Consider the following 22,892-nt stretch of genomic DNA (forward strand, 5'->3'; position numbering starts at 1 on the left):
TATTTTCTTTCTTCTTCGGCTCCTGATGGAGCCAGCGAAGCTTCTGCTTAAGGCATTCAATCCCCTCCTTTACTTGGTAAAGTTTTTGGGGCCTGTTAAAAGGCCTCAGTGGAACCCATGGCTGATGAGAGTTTAGCTGAGACTTTATCATAGAATCATAGAATGATACAGCAAATAAAGAGGCTTTATTCCATTGTGCCAGGAATATACTGCTGTTGCTTGCATCCAGCATTGTTATGAATGCCGGCTCTTTGACAGAGCTATCCAATCATTCCCATTCCCCTGTTCTTTCCCCATAGCCCTGCAAATTTGCCCACTTCAAGTGTATATCCAATTCCCTTTTGAAAGTTACTATTGAATCTGCTTCCATCACCTTTCAAGCAGTGCATTTCAGATCCTAACAACCTGCTGCATAAAACAATTTTTCCTCATTTTCCCCCCGGGTTCTTTTGCCAATAATCTTAAAAGTGTGTGCTGTGCAAAATTCCCGGGATAACCTAGAAACTCTTTCAGCCCTTGACACAGAAGGGTGGACAGAAGATCCATCCAAGCGGGCTGCTTTGTCCTGGATGGTGTCGAGCTTCTTGAGTGTTATTGGAGCTGCACTCATCCAGGCAAGTGGAGAGTATGCCATCACACTCCTTACTTGTGCCTTGTAGATGGTGGAAAGGCTTTGGGGAGCCAGAAGGTGAGACACTCACCACAGAATGCCCAGCCTCTGACCTGCTCTTGTAGCCACAGTATTTATGTGGCTGGTCCAGTTAAGTTTCTGGTCAATGGTGACCCCCCCAGGATGTTGATGGTGAGGGATTTGACAATAGTAATGCCATTGAATGTCAAGGGGAGGTGGTTTTACACTCTCTTGTTGGAGATGGTCATTGCTTGGCACTTGTGTGGCGCAAATGTTATTTACCACTTATCAGCCCAAGCCAGGATGTTGTTTAGGTCTTGCGGCCTGCAGGCACAGACTGCTTCATTATCTGAGGAATTACAAATGGCGCTGAACACTGTGCAATCATGAGTGAACATCCCCACTTTTGACCTTATGATAGAGGGAAAGTCATTGATGAAGCAGCTGAAGATGGTTGGGCCTAGGACACTGCTGTGAGGAAGTACTGCAGCAATGTCCTGGGGCTGAGATAATGGACCTCCAACAACCACAACCATCTTCCTATGTGTTAGGTATGACTCCAGCCAGTGGAGAGTTTTCCCCTGATTCCCATTGACTTTAATTTTACTAGGGCTCCTTAGTGCCACACGTGGTCAAATGCTGCCTTGATGTCAAGGGCAGTCACTCTCACCTCACCTCTAGCATTTAGCTCCTTTGTCCATGTTTGAAGCAAGGCTGTAATGAGGTCTGGAGCCAAGTGGTCTTGGCAGAACCCAAACTGAGCATCAGTGAACAGGTTATTAGTAAGTGCCACTTGATAGCACTGTTGATGACACCTTCCATCACTTTGCTGGTGATTGAGAGTAGATTGGTGGGGTGATAATTAGTAAGTTTGGATTTGTCCTGCTTTCCAGGACATACCTGGGCAATTTTCCAATTTGTCGGGTAGATGCCAGTGTTGTGACTGTACTGGAACAGCTTGGCTAGAGGTGCGGCTAGTTCTGAAGGACAAGTCTTCAGCGCGACAGCTGGGATGTTGTCGGGGCCCATAGCATTTGCTGTATCCAGTGCGCTCAGCCATTTCTTGATATCACATGGAGTGAATCGAATTGGCTGAAGACTGGCATCTGTGATGGTGAGGATCTCAGGAGGAGGATGAGATGGATTCTCCACTCGGCACTTCTGGCTGAAGATGGTTGCGAACACCTCAGCCTTGTCTTTTGCACTCACGTGCTGGGCTCTGCCATCTTTGAGGATGGGGATGTTTATGGAGCCTCCTCCTCTCGTTAGTTGTTTAATTGTCCACCACCATTCACAACTGGATGTGGCAGGACTACAGAGCTTTGATCTGATCCGTTGGTTGTGGAATCATTTAGCTCTGTCCATAGCATGCTGCTTCCGCTTTTTAGCATGCATGTAGTCCTATGTTGTAGCTTCACCAGGTTGGCACCTCATTTTCAGGTACGCCTGGTGCTGCTCCTGGCATGCTCTTCTACACTCCTTATTGAACCAGGGTAGGTTGCCTGGCTTGCTGATAATGGTAAAGTGAGAGATATGCTGGCCCATGAGGTTACAGATTGTAGTGGAATACAGTTCTGCTGCTGCTGATGGCACACAGCGCCTCACGAATGCCCAGTTTTGAGCTGCGAGGTCTGTTCTAAATCTGTCCCATTTAGCACAGTGGTAGTGCCACACAACACAATGGAGGTTGTCCTCAGTGTGAAGACGGGACTTCTCCTCCACACAGACTGTGCGTTGGTCGCTCCTGCTAATACTGTCATGGACAGGTGCATCTGCGACAGGTAGATTGGTGAGGATGAGGTCAAGTAGGTTTTTCCCTCGTGTTGGCTCTCTCACCACCTGCTGCAGGCCAGTCTGGCAGTTATGTCTTTCAGGACGTGGCCAGGTCAGTTAGTAGTGGAGGGACCAAGCCACTCTTGGTGATGGACATTGAAGTCCCCCACCCAGAGTACATTCTGTGCCCTTGCTACTCTCAGTACTTCTTCCAAGTGGAGTTCAACATGGAGGAGTACTGATTCATCAGCTGAGGGAGTGCAGTAGATTTTAATCAGCAGGAGGTTTGATCTAATACCATGAGACTTCATGGGGTCCGGAGTTAATGTTGAGGACTCACAGGGCCACTCCCTCCCGACTGTATGCCATTGTGCTGCCACCTCTGGTGGGTCTGTCCTGCTGGCAGTAAGAACTGCTGCCCAATGCTTTATCTATGCCTTCTCTGCTTCCAGGCTGCCCACTGCTTCTCTTCAACATAAAGTAACCTGGCAATGGCCACTGTAGTCATGCTACTGGACAGAAAAATCCTCTATACTATGCAAAATCTATGACTGTTGTGCTTATAATTATACAAGTCTTCACTGACTAACTCCAGCTCTAACCTACCATTAATGCTCATTGTTCGAATATCCTTCAATGCTGCGTAATTGTGCCTGACCTTCCCATAATTGGCCTTTAACAAGGCTTTAACAAATGCACACATTTTTCCCCCAGGCTGTTCATTAAGGTTCATTTGTGGAGGCTTAGGATTCCTCAGAGAAATAAATAAACACAGAGGAAAGGTCCACCCGGAGAGGTGCTTGCACCCATCAGCCCCTTGCTGATGATGCGCTGCCCCACTGATCCCACAAACTTCAGTGGCGTCAGCAGTGGAGGTCATGTTCTCAGTGTAACCATTGTGGTTGCAGCCCAACTATATTGTGCATCAAGCCACAAAGGAAAACAGTCTTGCCATAATTGCTAGGATAGCGCATTAGTTAGAAAATTTATTTTGCAAGATTGCATTAGTCGTATATTCAAATCTTTGCTGGTCATCTTATCACTCAGTGGTACTGTGTAGTACACATCAAAGCAATATACCATCAGACTCCTCCCTCTTTGTAACAGCTGACTATAAATGTAGGTAAGCAGTGAGATAGGGAGAAGAAATAAACTGCTCTATTGGTAAACCGCGAGACTCTGCCCAAGCACTGAAGATAATATTGTCCAGAGCTAAAGGTCGCGCATTGAAGTTTTACCTATAATTTGGCAACAAATATATTCCAATAGCACCTTGAACAGTTCTACAATAAAATCTTTATTTCAAAATGATAACACTTTATTCAAACACTTTTAAAATATTATTATTTATTCTGAAAAACTGTCAAACATTTTTACTGGTCAACGAAGACAGTGCTTCATAATAATATGTGACTTAGTGTAACAATTATGCTCATAAAACTCCACCAATAAACATTACAGCTTGCAAAGTGAAAGGCTGCCTGATTCATTGAATGATTTTATTTTTTCTGAGGTTGCAGCTGAGCAAGGTTTGCTGCCACTAATGTGTGAGCATTGGCCCTGGCTCTCCTGTAGCAAGATCAATACTGGTCCCCAGATATAGAGGGGAAAAATGTCCTATTCTCCTTTGCTTTCAAATGTCATTGCAGTGCTCAGCAAAATAAATATCAAATGTTTAGCTCACACAGCACCCTGGGAATATAACTGTTATGGCATTCACTTCACATCTTTTTGGCTGTGGGTCAGGGTCCCGGCTTTTATTTGTGTGTATAAGGTGACTCTAGGTCGTTTCAGGCAGGCTAAGTAACATGCTATATCATCAGGAACTACTGACTCACATTATTAGTGTGTGTGTATGTGTATGCTATGGATCAATGCTCAATCAAATTGAAAACTCCAAAGTGGTCAAAATGTGACCAGTTTGGTTTGTTCTTAATAGCACGAATCAGTCCCAAAGTGAGACTTCTGCCCCTATTTTCTGTAAGATAGATTGAACAAGCTAAGCTTGCCAAGGAGAAAAAATGACTGAGGGCACAGTTCCTTCAAAACAAGTTTTCTGTCAGTAGAACCATGACCTTCAGTTAGTGCCTACATGACTTCCTTCCTACGCCATAACAAAAGCATCTCTCCTGGGCTGATATGTGTTGTTTTCCAGAACAGGCAAAAAATAGAGTAATATCTAATATCTTGTATAATAAAATATCAGGTTAAAAATAGAGGGGGCAAATTTCCACCAAGTTTCTACCAGTCGCTCGCCATAACTTCAGTTGAAAACCACGGAAACCCCGCAATAATGATGTAAAGTGTATTTATACAATTTTTGTGGGGTTTCTGCAGCTCTTCTGCCAAAGTAATGTTGGACAAGTGAGGGAAACTCCACAGAAATTCATTCCCTAGATCCTAGAGGGACAAATGCCAGAAGGAAAGAGACTGAGGGTCTCACGATCTTCATTCAAAAGCATTTTAAGAGTTGTTTCATTGTAATTGGGATCCTTTTCAATGGCAACTGATTACTTTTTCCCATTTATTAGATTAATCCATCATTAAAACACATTTAGAACATCGTGACCATTCCTTTGTACCTTACAATTATTCCATTACTGGTGCTTAGCTTCGGAAATTAAAGTCATTCGGACCAATACAGTGCTTGAGGCCCTACTGCCACCTATTGGTGTGAAGGGAAGAATTTAAGTGGTGCTTCAACATGAGAAGACAGATAGCAAAAAGATGGAGCCCTGCAGCTTTTTTTTTAAGGCAGCATAGTCTGCACACTCAGAGGGAAAAACATCTCCACATCTGCATATCTGTTTTCTATTTTTCATGGGGACTATAAAGGGAGAGGGGAGCAAAGGTAAAAGGAAAACTGAAATTGCTGAAAATCTAAATAAAAACAGAAAATGCATACTTACACAAAGATAGGTTGGCATTTCAGGTGTGGTCCTTTATCTGTCCTGATAGTAGTTATGTCCATGGCTAGATTCACAGATACAAAATTCAAACCTTTTTGTGCATTTTTTAACAAAAGTATTAAAGACATAGAGGTAGAGTTTCTGCTTTGGCTCAATCGGCGATTCCGGCGCAAATTGCAGTCAAAATTGCGTCCGTTTTGAAAAGTGTTTTTCTTCCCCGAGTTTCCACTGAAACTCATTTGCGTATCACCAAGAACAAGCGCAATTGGGCAGCAGTTTAAAACGTAATTTTTAAAAAAATTCCTTCATTTATTTAAGAATGGTAACTTGGTGAAGTTTGATTAAAACAGCTGAAAATGGATTTATCACAAAAAATAAACTAACGCAGTCAAGTGGAAACTGTATTGTCCAGAGCTAAAGGTCACATGCTGAAGTTTTATCCATAACTTGGCAACAAATATATTCCAATAGCACCTTGGCTCTGAAATTCTGTTGGGATTCTCCTGGTCTTCCCCTGTAATTTTGGCAGGAGTCTAGTGAAACCCACAGAGAAACAGCAGTAACACTGAAAATGGCCAGTTTCACCATTTCTCTGGGGGTTCTACTGGTCTCCCACCAAAGTTATGGCAAGAGACCTGGACAAACCCCATGGGATTTCAGGCCCATAATCACAATCTTCTTGTCCTTTATTTCATCAATATTACAATGGCCTTTTGGGCTTTCCTTTATTGTTCCTTCAAAGGACTAAATATGCCAGCCGTAAACATTGGCTTCCTCCCTAACAGTGTTGAAATCAAAGTGTAGATTTTCAGATCCAGACTCTCAGCAGGTCAGGTACCTTCTGACTCAGAAACACTACCCTTAAGACTCATCACAGCATCTCATACTCTTAACACAAAACTGTGGAATTTCTTACATTCCTCAGCCTTCCCTACTTACTGCAGCCTATAGATTTTAAACTCGAGCTTAGCATTACTTTTTAAATTGACTCATTTTCGCTCCCACTCATTTAAGCCTACGTGGTGTTCTACACTATGAGCCCTAGTATTTCACCTTTGAAAAAGAAAAATCATCATAGGCACACATACAGAGGGTATTACCATAAATAATTCCTTCAGACCACTGCAAAAATGTTGCCTGGTAGCAGAAGGATATAGTAAATTCACTCTTGTTCTGATTACTTATGTCACCACAATTAATACTGTCCAAAATTCACAGGGAGCCAGAGAAGAGGGATATGGATATGAGGACCAAGGCATGGCTGCACAAGATGCCACGGTAAAAGAAAAATCTTTTACACGCTTTACTTTCAAATGTACTTTGTTATCTTGGCCTTAACTAAATCATTGAGCAAAGGAGTTTGAAGAGCTAATAGACAACATGACACTACTAATTCTTTCTTTTAACTTTTGATATTGTAGGTCCTTTGGGAAGCTTGCCAAAACAAAACAGGGGAGCATAAAAATATGCTGCAATATATCCTGTGTAAAAAGAGCTATCAGCAGTTGTGGCTAGGTAATTATAGTTTCTATTGTTGGACGTTCTGAATTACTTTATTAGTATATGGAAACCATAAAGGCAGAATGACATGCATACAACTCGTATCACAAAAACAGGGATCAAATTACCTTTTAAAACAGCTATTTAAACTTTCACAGGAAGTAACAGGTATTTCTGCTGTACGTTTGAATTAAATCAAAAATTATGTTGGTAATGTACTATATTTAGAACCTGATTGTTTAGGCACTTGTTAGAATCAGTGTTAAAGCACAGGAAACTCTTTGGTATCCGGCACTGACGGGGCTGGGATGGTGCCGGTTGATGAAAAATTCCGGATGACGGAGAGGGTTATCTATCGAGGCTATTTTTAACAAACAGAGTCAGAGTCCTGTTATTGAGGTGTTCGGACGTCCGACAGCGCCAAGAAGCCGAGTAGTGGCAATTTGGAGAACTACCCCCACTGACTAACTCGGCCACTGCGTGAGACTCGGACTCAGACTCGGCAACATTTCCGGTTATTGAGGTGTTGTTTTCGGAGTATGAATTTTGCCGGTTAATAGAGAATTCCGGATAGGTGCCGTTTAAACGAGAGTTTCCTGTAACAGAAAAAATTGATGCTCACATGTGAATTTAGTTGGATATATAACATAGCCCACATTATACAGAACTAAAATTCCAACTGTCCAGTCTATCCTCCCTCCTCTCCTGAAGGTGCAGGCACATGCTGAGGGAAAGGTCCACAGGTCCCAGCAACCCTCTGGCATTTCATTAAAGTGACCACTATTCATCTATCAGAACATCAAAAGGGGGCACCACAGCCGAGCCTAATCCTGTCATCACCAAATGTCCACACAGGTTCATTTTCCAGCATGGGTCACTGGTTCATGATCAGGAACAAGGACCCGGGCTTATATTACCCTAGACAAAGGTCACTAATGGCAAAATGTAATACCAATACGAAGATCAGCTAATGCAGCACGCACCAAGGATCAAAGAACTTCCATATTAACGTTAAATTCGCATTTCAAGCACAATCACCATGTTCCCGGGGGAGCCGTTGTCATAAGGAGTACCTGTGGGTGTGGAATTGTGATTTTCCAACCATCAATTTTAATGGGCGGAGCATCACATGGCATGCACTTGCCTGCAGTGTGCTCCCTGTGAGCATGACTCTGCACGGAGATTGTTGGAAGCACAGATTTGGCCCTTTACTACCATTACACTGCTGATGACATTTTAGTGCAGTTTTGGTGAAGATTACTAATTACCCAGAGTGCAAGAGAGCTCAGAAGCCATTCTCCTCCAGTACTATTTTATTTTTTTTAATTACAGAAGAGTAAAAATTCCAATTCTAAGAAGAATGAAATGATTTAATGCACTTTTCCGCCATATTTTCCTTCCAAATCATTAGTTCCCCCCCACCCCCCAATTCTTTATCTTATTCACTCATTTCAAAGGTTGATGATAGACAAGTGCACCATCACTTTTCACCCTTGTATGGCAATTTATGAACCATTGGTATGACCTTAGTGAGTAAAGCTTTAAGTGATGCCTTCAAGGTGCCTGAGTACAAAATCTTAATGCAGATGATTAACTGGACCAGCCATATCAACACCATGGCTACAAGAACCAGGCAAAAACCATCCAGGACAGAGCAGTCTGCTGGATCAGTGCCTCTGTCAATGGACTGAATATCCACTCCCTCCACCACTTGCATATTGTGGCTACAGTACTTACTAGCTACAGGACTCACTGCAGCACCTCAACAACACCTTCCTCCCCTGAAACCTCTCCCACCGAGAAGGACACAACAGCAGCAATGTTGTGGGAAGTTCCCATCAAGTTACGCCATTCCTGACTTGGATATATATCACTGTTCCTTCAACATCGCAGGGTTAATATTCTGAAATTACCTAATACTATTGTGAAAGCACCAGCACCTCAAGGACTGCAGCGGTTCAAAGAGAAGTCGCACTATCACCTTCTCAAAGTAACTATAAATGCAAAGTTGCTAGCATCGCCCAATCCTGAGAACAAATTCATTTTATTTTGTGTGATGTTGCAAAAACACATCCCTGTCACACTTAATGGTGCAAATGAAAGTTTGCAATGTTGCTGAAAGTATAAGATCAATTTTCTATCTTGCTGGAAAATGATAAATACCATTTTCAAAGTAAACAATTCCTGCAAATTTCTATTCATGAAATTGCTCAGAGGATGTCATTCAAAAATGTATGCAAATTTGGGAATCCACAGTGTCTAGTAAAAGCAATTGAAAAGATGATGTGGGTGATTTGTTAATGCTGTGACCATTGCACTGACTACTTGCTGTGCCTTCAGAGTATTCTGGAAGATTTCCAACATGGAGGAGAAAAGCAATAAAAGACTAAAAAACAACTGCTCAAAAGATGGCTGCAAAGACAAATGTGATGGGCTAGAAATTTCCCTCAAGCCCCGTTTGGGGCGCTAAATCAGAAAAGCTGGAAAAGTTAGCACCAGGCACTAACCTCTTTCAGCCTTTCTAAAATTCCCACTTTTTGCTCCAAGAGGGAAGTGGAGCGTTAAATCAAGCTCCGCTTCCTTCTTGGAGCGCAAGAGGGGGGGGGGGGGAAGTTCACGACCCAGGGCACACAGCTCAGCAGCGCCACCCACTGGGCTGAGTGGCACTGATGCGTTACAGGGGCTCTTCTCTGAATTAAAGGGAAGGGCCCCACACTGCGAACTCTGCAGTTTTTTTAACTTACCTGAAGCACCGGGGAGCGGGGATGCTGCGCGATCAGCCCAGCACTCAAGCAGAGTGCCGGACTGACCGATCATGGCACGGAACCTGCATCTGGAGAGGAAAAAAACATTTTTCAAAAAAGCCGACACTTTTTTCAGGGCGGCTGTTCACCTCACCTTTAACTTCCGCCCTACTAGTGGCCGGCCACCCTGCTCGCGTCCCCTGCAGCAGTCGCTGCCATCGCCCGGTGCTGCTGCAGGGGGCGAAGGGGAATTTTTCTACCGGGGCGATGTGCCCGGAGATAACGTCATGATCTCTGGGCGCGTGAGACTGTGGCGCAACCCGATAGCACCGCCGCTAACTTCCCGTGGAATTTGGCAGTCAGCGCGGTCAGCGCCACAGCCAGGCGCGCTTTGCGCCTGTTAGCTCTCCCCACAGGAGGCACAAAGATGGGGAATTTCTCCCCCATGATCTTTTGGAGGATTAAGAAAAAATCAATTCTTTCCAACATGCCAAGCTGGTGATGACAATAAAGGCGATGGCCATACTATATTGGTCAATGAGAAGCTTACATGTTTGTTGAGATATACAAACGCTAAAGGTGCAGGAGGCACAAAGGAAGGAGGAACTGAGACCCGAAGAGCAGAGCGTTGCACAGCTGAAAGCCAAAGATCATTAAGATAGACTGTGGAAATGGAGACCAGAGGGAGAATTTTGAAAGTTTTTACACTGCTACTACACACAGTGACCAGAAAAATCACTCCCCCACCCCTCCAGGAGACCATACAGCTAAAAGGTGAGTAGAAAATAGAACAACATTATTATTATACCACTTGTTCAACTTTTTTTGGGACAGTAAGTCATATTTAAGCTTATTGGTTATAACTTGTTAATAAGTAATGGCCCAGAAATTCTGGTCGAGGGCTTCCCGCGGGTGCAAGCCCCCGACCTGCACTTAACTTGCGCGTCGGCCATTGTGCTATGGGCCCCCGTGGAATTGCATTCCTGGGCCTCCTCCAACTGCCAGCGCGCAGTGCTTGCGTATCCCAGGGGCGCAGTTAGTTCGATGCGTCCCCTGGGATCACATGGGCCATGGGGAGCCAATCGAAGCAGGGAATGCTTCATTCATAAGTTTGACAGGAAGGGCTGTCAAACTTATAAATACTATTTTTTGAGGAAGTAACTGGTAAAATAGATGGGGGAGAGCCAGTGGATGTGGTGTACCTTGACTTCCAGAAAGCCTTCGATAAGGTTCCACACAAAAGATTATCATGCAAAATTAAGGCTCATGGGATTGGGGGCAAAGTATTAACGTGGATAGAGAACTGGCTGGCGGATAGAAAACAGAGAGTTGGAATAAACGGCTCGTTTTCGGAGTGGCAGGCAGTGACCAGCGGGGTGCCGCAAGGATCTGTCCTGGGACCCCAGCTGTTCACAATATATATAAATGATCTGGATCAGGGAATTGGATGCAATATTTCCAAATTCGCTGACGACACTAAACTAGGAGGAGGGGTGGGCTCTGATGAGGATGTCAGGAGGCTACAGTGCGATTTGGACAGGTTGGGGGAATGGGCGGATACGTGGCAGATGCACTATAATGTGGATAAATGCGAGGTTATCCACTTTGGGGGTAAAAACAGGAGGGTAGATTATTATCTAAATGGCAATAGATTGGGAGATGGGGAAGTGCAGAGGGACCTGGGTGTTCTTATGCACCAGTCACTGAAGGAGAGCATGCAGGTGCAACAGGCGATTAAGAAGGCAAATGGTATGTTGGCCTTCATATCAAGGGGGTTCGAGTATAGGAATAGGGATACCTTACTACAGCTGTACAAGGTGCTGGTGAGACCGCATCTGGAGTATTGTGTACAGTTTTGGTCGCCCCATCTGCGGAAGGATGTTCTTGCCATGGAAAGAGTGCAGCGGCGATTCACCAGGCTGGTACCTGGAATGGCGGGAATGACCTACGAGGAGAGATTGAATAGTTTGGGCTTGTACTCACTGGAGTTTAGAAGATTGAGAGGGGATCTCATCGAAACATATAAAATTATGGCAGGCCTGGACAGGCTGAATTCAGAGAGAATGTTTCCAATGGCAGGGGAGCACAGAACCAGGGGCCACAGTCTAAAAATAGCGGGCAAATCATTTAAAACAGAGATGAGGAAGAATTTCTTCACTCAAAGAGTGGTGAGCCTGTGGAATTCCCTGCCACAGAGGGCTGTGAAGGCTAATTCAATAAATATTTTCAAGAGAGAATTGGATATATTTCTGAAGGCTAAGGGGATTAAGGGTTACGGAGAAAAGGCGGGGACGGGGTACTAAACTGGTAAGATCAGCTAAGATCTCAGACGAAGATCAGCCATGATCTCATTGAATGGCGGAGCAGGCTCGAAGGGCCGAATGGCCTACTCCTGTTCCTATCTCTATGTTTCTATGTTTCTATATGTAGCCAAGTGGGAAAATGCAGTGAATATTTAAGTCCACTAGATGGCGCGGTTCATTTTCCCCTTTAGAATTTGAAAAAAGGAGAAAAGGGTTATGGGTAGGGCCATGTGATGCCAAAGGAACCTCCCCTTTCTTCACAGCCTCCGTTTTCTAGATCCAGCGTGAGAGATGTGCTCTGAGGAGAGCTGGGCAAGCCACTGCCGTATTTTATCGACTGTGTTTTATGTGTTTACAATTTCATCCTAAACCTAGACCCAAGTTATTAATACAGAATAAAAAAACCCCAAAAACGAAAGTTCGTGTCCTGTGCTGCTCCATTTCGCCAGGCTACACATTTTGGTACCAGGAGTGGGGTCTGTTAGCTTGGAGTTTCTCAGGCTTGGGAAAGTTACATAAAATACAGCAGTGGGGGAAGAGCAGTGTGGTGCCAAGTGGACCTGGAGACGGACGGAGAGTGCTGCCTGGGGTTGCTAAGGAGGACCAGACCAGACAGACGGGATCCAGAGGGTGCCAGGACCAATCTGGGAGAGGACCCATCAAGGCACCGAGGAGGGACACCATTGGAGAAGAATCGTCGCAGCGGCCATCCCATTCAGTGACTGTCAGGGACTTGTGAACTGAGTCAAAATGTTAGACCCTCCTGAGGAGGCGGGTGGAGCTCACAATTCGGATGGTGAGGACAATACCTCTAGTGTGGGTGAGGGCAACCAGATAGATGAACTCAAGGCACAGATTTCAGAGTTGAAAAAAAACCATGACCAAGCAATGGCAATTATTGCCACTCTAGGTAATGGGGCAACCAAGTCATATGTGTATGTACCCAGAGAGCGTCAGATCCAACCATTCAGTGGTGAGGTATCCAAAGATAGTCGTTCAGTTGATGAGTTTATTGAAGAGGTTGAAAGTGTACTACGAGCTACAGATCAGACTCCTGCAGAGCAGGTAGATTTCATTTGATCTTTGTTGAGGGGGGCAGCCCTACAGGAAATTAGGTTACGGTTGGGTGGAGAGTCTAAGCAGCCCAGTGACCTGTTCAGTTACCTAAGGGGGGCTTTCACCGAAAAACGCAGTGAGTCCCAGCTGTTAGAAACTTTCTATGGACGCAAGCAAGAAGAGGGTGAAGGTTTCCGAGAATACTCACATGCACTCGCTCAGATTATGAGAACTTTGGTAAAGCAATCACCTGATGCTGTGCCGGACACAAAACGGGTTGTCAGAAACAGATTTGTTGATGGTGTTAGAGATCCCTCACTCCGGAGAGAGTTGCGCAAGTTTGTACGAAACAACCCCCAGTCTACCCTGTTCGATGTACGTGAGGAAGCTGTCTTATGGTCCTTAGAAGACCAGCCCTGTAGCACTAAAGTTGCAAAGAGCAAGAATGTAGTGTGTGACAGTACGGGGAGGGATCTTCAGTGTTCTGCCATTGGGGTACCAGGCAGCCAGGCTGTCACTTTACAGGATGTTCTTAAAGTGGTGGCGGAACAGGGTAAAGCTATCGGGGAACTAACAGAGGCAGTACGGGGTCTTGCTCTACAGAAGGAAAACACGGGTAATGACAAGGTTGGGAAACCTAGAGCCAAGCCAAAGTTCACTGATGAAGGTCAGCCTATTTGCTTTAAGTGCAACGGGGCGGGGCACATTGCCAAACAGTGTCCTCAGAAGCACGAGGTAGCAAACACATCCACCAATGCTGGCTGGGGTGCAGGAAAACTAACTCCCTCGATTGCCATGAGCCGGGCAATGCGAGGAAAACCTGCAGGCTCTCAGAACAGTACTGGTATTCGTGACAGATTTCTTGACCGTGCAGTAGGTAAATGTCCAGTAGTAGATCTCAAGATTGGGGGGGTTACTGCTAACTGTTTACTGGATACCGGGAGCCAAGTCAGCACTATTACTGAAGTTTTTTTCAGAGAGCACTTACTTGGGAGGGATGAGGATATGCTGCCTACAACCGGGTGGCTTAAGATCACTGCCGCCAACGGGTTGGACATTCCCTACTTGGGCTACCTTGAGTTAGACGTTGAAACTATGGGCATAACCTTACCCGAATGTGGTTTCCTGGTAGTCAAAGAGCATCAGCAGTCACAGCCTGCAGCACCAGGTCTTATTGGTATGAACATCATCAGCCGATGCAGACAACTAGTTCATGCTGAGTTTGACACTACTCTAGGGGGAAAGTTGGATTCAGATTGGAGGGAAGCATTTCAGCAAGTACAACAGTGTAACATCACTCCAAAGTCATCTTCTGTCCGTGTAGCTGGTAGGGGTGCTGTACATGTGCCTGCGTCTTCCATAGCTACAGTCTATGTAAAGGGACTTAAAACTCAGTCAGGTGGCAGCACTAAAATGCTGTTGGAGCCAGGTAACACACCATTGCCAGGTGACCTGGTAGTTGTCCCCACTCTAGTTGAATCAAAGGGACATTTATTTCCAGTGCAGGTGGTAAATTTCTCTGAGGAGGATGTGTGGTTAAGCCCCAGGACCAGGCTTGGTATTCCGACTCAGGCAGAGTGTGTGGACAAGGACTCCTGTGAGGTGCGATTTCAACGCATCTCCGCTGACACAGAGGAAGTAACTGTTGGCAGAAAAGAAGGACAGATGACAGACCAAGACATTCAGTTGCTTTTGGACAAACTACACATAGGTGGCACACAGGGCCAACAAGCAGAGTTAGGTGCACTTTTAGCCAGGTATTCGGAAGTATTTGCTTTTAAGGATGAGGACCTAGGCTACACTGATAAAGTTGAGCATGAGATTAACTTGGTAGATGACGCACCAGTTACAGAGCCATACCGTCGTATTCCACCTACACTGTACAAAGAGGTGAGGGACCACATCACTAAGCTTTTAAGAAAGCGTGTCATCCAGGAGAGCAATAGTTCATACGCTTCACCCATAGTGGTAGTTCGTAAGACTGATGGAGACATACGACTATGTGTTGACTTTAGGAAACTAAACTCAAAAACCAGACGTGACGCATTTCCTTTGCCCCGCATTGACGAGAGTTTTGATGCCCTTCATGGTGCAAAGTTCTTCTCGACCATTGATCTTGCAAGTGGGTACCACCAGGTTGCTGTTCGTGAAAGTGACAGGCCTAAGACTGCTTTTACAACTCCTTTTGGCCTTTTTGAGTACCTCAGAATGCCTTTTGGTGTCTGTAATGGACCTGCGACTTTTCAACGACTTATGCAAGCGACTATGAGCGACTTAGTGTTCCACATCCTATTAGTGTATTTAGATGACATCCTTGTGTTCTCTCAGACCTTCCCGGACCATTTAGAGAGGCTTGAGACAGCTCTAAGACGACTGAAAGAGACAGGTTTGAAAGTAAAGCTTGAAAAGTGTCACTTCCTGCAGCAGGAAGTCAGGTTCCTTGGGCATCAAATTTCAGGGGAGGGTATAGGGACAGATCCAGAGAAAATTGCCGCCGTAAAGAAGTGGCCGGTCCCCAGTACAGTCAAAGATCTGAGGTCATTTCTTGGTTTCTGTAGTTATTACAGGAGGTTCATTGAGGATTTTTCTAAACGAGCTGGCCCTCTCCATGACGTAGTCAATGCATGCCTTAGGGAAGACAGCCCAGCAAAAGCAAAACGGTTGTTTGAAGGTTCATGGACAGCTGCGTGCCAAGCTGCTTTCGAACAGCTGAAAGAAAAGCTGATCAGTGCTCCAGTGTTAGGTTACGCAGATTTCACTCAGCCTTTTATTGTAGAGACGGATGCCAGTAACCTAGGATTAGGTGCCATCCTCCACCAGCAGCAGGGAGATAGGAAGAGAGTGATAGCATATGCCAGTAGGAGGCTCCGGAATGCTGAAAGAAATGACAGAAACTACAGCAGTATGAAACTAGAGCTCCTCGCCCTCAAATGGGCTGTTTCAGAGAAATTTCGAGGTTACCTTCTAGGTTCCAAGTTCACTGTCATAACAGATAACAACCCCCTGTGTCACCTTTCTACAGCTAAGTTAGGTGCTGTTGAGCAAAGATGGGTGGCTCAGTTAGCTGTTTTTGACTTTGACGTCAAGTACCGCCCAGGCCGCTGTAATGCAGCAGCAGATGCCCTCTCTAGGCAGCCGTTAGCAGGGGAGCCCGAGTCAGACAGTGGGGATGCAGACTATGATGGTTGTGTGGCCATATGTAATGTCACTCACAAGGGAACAGCTCTAGGACCAGACTTAGTGACAGCAGGAGTCAAGTGCTGTAAAGTCAGACAGATCCGTGTTTCGGACGCAGAAGAAAGTACTGAGCGTAGTGAGTTGCAGGGTAACACACCAACACTTCCCGGTTACTCTAAAGAGGAACTACGTAAGTTTCAGGACACAGACCCCACCCTCAGCGTGTTTAGGAAGTTTTGGGGTGAGCAGCGAAGGCCAACTTACAAGGAGAGGTCGCAGTTATCCAAGCTAGTATTATCCACGTTAAAGCAATGGCCCCGTATTTGTGAGCAAGATGGTTTGTTGTACCGTGTAATCGAGGATGTCCATGTTGGTGAATGTCACCAGCTACTACTGCCCTCTTGTTTGAAAGAAGTCGTGCTTGAAGGTGTGCATGATCGTATGGGCCATCAGGGAATAGAGCGCACACAGAACCTTTTGAGACAGAGATGTTTTTGGGTTGGGATGTATGAGGATGTGGAACAGTGGGTCAAGAAATGTGAGAGGTGTGTTTTGACAAAAATGCCCCACCCCAAGATACATGCCCCTATGAAATCATTTCTAGCCTCCCGGCCCCTTGAAGTAGTTGCTGTAGATTTCACCATGCTGGAACCGGCCTCCGATGGTCGTGAGAATGTGTTAGTGGTGACCGATGTTTTCACTAAATTCACACAAGCCTTCCCTACTCGGGACCAAAAGGCTGATACCACGGCAAAAGTCCTTCTCAAAGAGTGGTTCATGAAGTATGGGGTCCCAGAAAGATTGCATTCAGACAGAGGTCGAAATTTTGAGAGTGAAATCATTGCCGAGCTGTGTAAGCTTTATGGTGTAAAGAAAACCCGCACTACCCCACACCACCCAGAAGGAAATGCTCAATGTGAGAGATTCAACAGATCTTTACATGATCTTTTGCGTACACTGCCTCCAGAAAAGAAGCGCCGCTGGCCTGAGCACTTATCTGAGTTGGTGTATGCCTACAATGTAACACCCCATGCTACGACTGGCTACTCACCGTACTATCTGCTTTTCGGGGTTCATCCACACCTTCCTGTAGATACTTTATTAGGTCAGGAGCAAGTGTTAGACAAGAAACATGAGTGGTTGGTTGTCCACCAAGAGCGTTTGAAGGAGGCACATGCAAGGGCAAGAGAGTACACTGAAAAGAAATCAGCTCAAAGAATTGAACTTAACAAAGACAAAGTGTACTGTCCAACCATTGAGGTGGGTCAGTTGGTATACTTACGACACAGGCCTTTGGGTAGGAACAAAATTCAGGATGCTTGGGGTCCTACTGTGTACAGAGTGGTGGAGGTACAGGGTACTACACATGCAGTTGAGCCTGTAGAGGGCGGTCCTTTAAAAAGGGTCCATAGAGTTAATCTTAGGCCATGTGTTACCCCTGTCCCTGAGCCTAGGCGGACGAGAACCAAGTCCCCTGTCACCGTACCCCCTGTCACTCTTTTGACAGAATCGTTGCCAGAGCCCTCTGATACTGAGTTTGTTGTGGTAGAGGAAGTCACCTATCCAGAGTTAACTCAGGAGGAAAAAGTAAACAATGATCCTGTTGGTAACGCCCAAGATGTACAGGAATCAGAAGCTGTTTCTGAGCCAGAGCATTCAGATCCTTCTGAGTGTGGGACTGAGGTTGAGGTACCCATTCCGGCTCCTCGCAGAACTAAAAGAGCCAATGCTGGGGTAAACCCTAACCCATACCATTTGCCTCAGTCAGCCTGTAATGCAGTCTCACTCAGCCCTGAGGTGTTCTCTCATGTTTTATCGAGTCTGGGTACTGCATTTTTTCGAGAAGCTGTAAAAGAAGTGAAAAATGGGTGCTAAGTCACCGAGGACGTTGACTTTAAAGCAGGGGAGAATGTAGCCAAGTGGGAAAATGCAGTGAATATTTAAGTCCACTAGATGGCGCGGTTCATTTTCCCCTTTAGAATTTGAAAAAAGGAGAAAAGGGTTATGGGTAGGGCCATGTGATGCCAAAGGAACCTCCCCTTTCTTCACAGCCTCCATTTTCTAGATCCAGCGTGAGAGATGTGCTCTGAGGAGAGCTGGGCAAGCCACTGCCGTATTTTATCGACTGTGTTTTATGTATTTACAATTTCATCCTAAACCTAGACCCAAGTTATTAATACAGAATAAAAAAAACCCAAAAACGAAAGTTCGTGTCCTGTGCTGCTCCATTTCGCCAGGCTACATATAAACCCCAAAACATCACTAAATCTTCAAATAATTTTTTTTTTAATCTCATTTTTTAAATAAACTATAAATTACATGAAATAACTATTTTAAACAATAATTTAAATTTTTGAAAAAAAAAGTTATTTTCTAACGGGGCTAAAAATAAACTTACCTTACTTTAAAGTATTTAAAAATGTTTTAATTTTAATTAATTCACCACTTACCTTGTAAAAAACAGGCCTTGCGACTGCTTTTTACATGTCTAACTTCTGGAGACTTACCCTCCCGGGAAAACCTGCAATAAAAATGTAAGTTCGATGCGCACGCGCAGCCTCTCCTGTGCACGCGTTCGACCTCTGAACCCCTTCTTTCAGGGGAACGGAAGTGCCGGTTTCCCGCGCATGCGCAGTGCATGCAGGAAACTGGCACTTCCATTGGGCTTACGGGTGAGTACCTTGTGCGTACTCACCTGTGGAGACCCGAATTTCTGGGCCATTATTATATAAATAGAAAAGCAGCAAGAGATTAAAGTCCATTAACTGACTGTATGAATTATTATTTATTCAAACAGGTAAAGCATTAGGAATCTTTGTGGCTTAGTGCAGAGAACAACCAGCTGAGTGGGAGACACCTTCAATGAGTAGCAGACCCAAACTTATAACATGTACCATGCAAAAAGGAACTCCATCACAATGCCAGCTCAGAGATTCCTTAAATCAGGTACTTCAGTCGTGTTGGAATCAGCCCCGTGAAGCAGGACCACCAGAGTATTATTCATTAGAGGATCTGCTGGAAATACAGTGAATTTTTCTGGGATCAGTTTCAACAACCAAGATGATCAGTTTGATGGTTTGAGAAGGTATTGTGAGATGTCTTTTGGTTAAGAAAGATTTTTATGCAGAAAATATTCTTCTACTTATTGCTCCTGGAAAGATTGTCATTACTTTTTGAGCAATACTGTACTAAATAAATAATGCTGTTACATAATGAGAATGTGTCTCATTTCTTTAAAATGATTTGAGTTGCAAAAACAAAGTTAGACTTCCCTAGTTTAACTAAGGTCAATAACCTAATTAAGTGGCATAAAATTTTAGCCTGCAGAGGCTTAACCTCATAGGAGTCTGCAAATCTGTATCTGCATTTTAATTATCTAACGAATTGTTGTCCTTGTCTAGGTCAAATTTTACTTCCGTCCTTTGGTTTATAGCAAGGTTGTTGAGAATGCCATTTTGAAAAGATAAGATGATTTTATTGCCAGCTGTATTGTCAAAATACCCGATTTTAACTCGGGATGGGAATCAGGCGAGCGGGAGCCAAGGGGGGTCGACAAACCGTCCCGACCTCAGCAGCGTGAGGCCTGGGCGATTTTAACTCCTGGGCCTCATTTGCATGTTCCCAGTATGTTTCCCACCCAACATTGGCAGCTGGCCACCGGTTGGAAGCGCAATGTCAGACGGCAGGAGGCCAGGGTCCCCGGCGCTCAGGTAAGTCACAAGGAGGGGGTTTCAGGAGGGCCCACAAGGAAAGTAAAAAAAAGTTACCTCTTTGTGCCTCTTCTGGCCTCGACTCCTCTTCCCGTTAGGTTGAACTGGCAGGATAGCCCTAACCACTTCCCCACTCCGGCTCATTGTTAAAATAGCAGTCAAGCCCCAATTACATCATCAGAGCCGGGGCTGCATATTTAAAGAAGGGCCCTGCCAGTTTCTGGTGGGTGTCCTTCCTGCCTGCTCAGAAGAGCATGTCCAAGTCAGACACTGTGGTCAATGAGCGGGGCATGGACGGGTAAGTCTCACGGGCGATTCTAATTGCCCACCTGCCTGGTTTCTGCTGGACAAGCAGGGTTAAAATCAACTCTAAAGTACCTGAAATGTGATTTTGTCCCTCAAATCCTGTAGATTGCAGATCAGTTAGAAAGATACAGGTAATAGTATCTCTGCCCTGCTGTGGTTTAGGTATCTGAAATGGAGCCATCAGCCTTGTCTTCAAGTTGTATCCACTGTGCTGTGAAAGGAGAATTATAATGAAAAAGATGTACAGTCATGGAAAGGGTCAGAAAAACAGCCTCTTTTAGCCAGGCTCCCATAGGTTCCTGAAGACCCCAGGATGGCAAACATGTTGATGATTCTGCACACAGCATTGAAGACCATTTACATATTGGTCAAATGAAAATAGTTTTGATTTCAGAATGCAGCTTAATTCTCAGAACAAACAAATAATCATACATACAACCAAGGGCATGCAGGAAAATTTAGAAAGTTGCAATCTAATGAAGCTCGTGGTTGTAGTACTGTAGTTGCTAAATGGCCCTGAGGAAATACACAGGGGGCCAATTTCAACTGTCGGATGTTCGTTTCTCGCCTGAAAAACAGGCCAGTAGTTGTAAATCGTGGGGGAGGGAGGGGGTGTATACCTCAGCTGCCCCATTGACGCCCAAGGCCTGACTGATGCAATTTACAGGTGTGGGGAGGACATCTGAAAATGAAGCATCTAGCCTTACTGCCCCATTCCTGCTGGAACCCCGCTGGCCTCCATTTTAACTGCTCACTACAGTTTGGTGAATGTGGTGCCCAGTGGAAGCAGGCATCAGCCTCATAAATTTATGCAAATCAGAGTCCCATTAGGTCAATGGGACCCCGATTGGACTTTAACTTAGGCCTGAGCAGGGAAGTTGCCACAAGCTCCCTACCAGGCTGAAGCAGGTCAGCAGCAGTCAGGAGGACGAAGATGCCCCTCCAAAGTAAGTGCAAATCATTTCTTTGCGAGGCCAGGAGGAGCAGGAGAGCTCCTTCAGGCCTCACAAGGAAAGTCATGGCCTGTGGCCCCCGCCCCCAGGCAGTGTGGTAAGGTGCTGCTCCGAAATCCCGCCAGCTCCGTGGGGCAGGTGCACCAGTTGCACCAGCATTTTTTATTTAAATGACTTCACCCTTGGGGTTTGGGATGGGGGTCAAGGGGAGGGCAAACATGCGAGCAGAAGGCCCACCACACTGCACTTCCAGCAACACAGCACCGGACTGCAATTTCTGGACTTGTGTCAATAAAATAAATACTGTAAAATAACTACAATGCATAATAAAATATATCTAAATACCTGTCATATTGGCAAAATGTGAACATGAAGTCATTAAAATCTTGTCAAGTTTTGGCATATTTAAACCTCCTTTAATGATTGTGACAGTAAATAAATATCATGCATGATCCTGGACACTGAGAGAGTAAACATTAAGCAGATACTAACATCTAGCACTAAATGTTTCTATTGTAGTTTGATCCCATTATGAAGTATGACCTTGTGTGATAAACCTACAATAAACTCACAGCTTCTCATTTATTTTTCTTTCTACACTGCGTAATCTGTACTTTAAAAGCCTGTGGGTTGTGCACTTCAAACACAGGCGGATATTACCTAGGAAAGATCTGCTTAAGAATCTGACTTCAAAGATAAATTTCTTAAAATCAGATAATATTTTATTACATGAGCGTAATGTTTCCTTTTCTATTATTTTGATTAATGGCAGTGGTGACCTTGGTGATTTTATCTAATTAGCGATCAGGTACCGGAATTGGACACAATTATTTTTCACTGTGTTACATGTCATACATTTTGCACATAAATCGCTGGCACTCCTATTATACTGCTGTAAGTAGATTATTAGAATATTGCTGAAAAATTTCATAACTTTCCATAATCTTACTTATACTTGTAGCTTTTCAACAATTCCAACTTGTGTCTGGCCAGGATATTGTACAAGCAATTACTGACTGCTATGATGGACACTTTCAGGAATTACTTATTGCAGTTGGTAAGTGAATTACATTTATTAAATTACATTTATTAAGTTCAGGTTGCATTTGTAAAATTCTAGTTGCAAAATGCATTACACTCAAATTTCAAGTAGAAACTTCTTTTGGTATTTGTGTTGTCTCCATAATCAATCTGTATCCTTTTGTTTTATTTCTCATAGTTCTTTGTGTTAGGGACAAAGCTTCCTATTTTTCATACAAGCTCTACAATGCAATATACGTAAGTAATTTAGATCCTTCTAAACCACTTTTTTGGAACGCTACGGACATATTTTTGAGAAGAAATTGATATAACTGCAATTCAACAGTGACTTTTATCTGAAATATTGAACACAGATATTTCCAGTAACATTGTCATTTCCCATGGGGGTAGATTCAGACACAGAATCTAACTTGGAGAGCATATCCCTCTTCTAATTTCATTATAAAACTTAAACCATAATCTACTGTTTTGTTCTACCTTACTTCCTTCATATAAAATAAAACCTTTGAAGTGCTGACTGACTACAGTTTTTGAAATAAGCATTTCTTATTTGTAGCCTATATTTTACGGTAAAACTGAATGCTGGCATTCTGCAGACACTAGTGCCCCCTATTGTTATCAAATCAGAATGCATCTTATAGTGACTGATGAAAGAGTACTTCTGCATTTAATTAACATGAAAAACACATATATGAGCAGGTTTGAAGGTGGTGAGATGTGGGGAATGGTTGCAGGAACTTGGTGCTGACACATAACTACAATATATTTCATTGAAAAATATTAAAAGGG

At 44.3% G+C, this 22,892-nt stretch overlaps 1 protein-coding gene across 1 annotated transcript in view; it reads left to right on the plus strand.

Moving 5' to 3' along the window:
* LOC147122908 (annexin A10-like) overlaps positions 1 to 22,892 on the plus strand; it is a 144,857-nt gene that overhangs the window by 108,719 nt on the left and 13,246 nt on the right. Inside the window, exons 7-10 of the mRNA XM_085962137.1 lie at positions 6,532 to 6,591; positions 6,735 to 6,828; positions 22,024 to 22,119; positions 22,282 to 22,340. Coding sequence (XP_085818263.1) covers positions 6,532 to 6,591; positions 6,735 to 6,828; positions 22,024 to 22,119; positions 22,282 to 22,340 — 309 coding nt within the window. The remainder of the gene's footprint in view (positions 1 to 6,531; positions 6,592 to 6,734; positions 6,829 to 22,023; positions 22,120 to 22,281; positions 22,341 to 22,892) is intronic.

This window comes from Somniosus microcephalus, chromosome 2 (assembly GCF_052327205.1).
Source record: "Somniosus microcephalus isolate GS21.2 chromosome 2, FLI_Smic_1.0, whole genome shotgun sequence".
NCBI classification, from domain to species: Eukaryota; Metazoa; Chordata; class Chondrichthyes; order Squaliformes; family Somniosidae; genus Somniosus; species Somniosus microcephalus.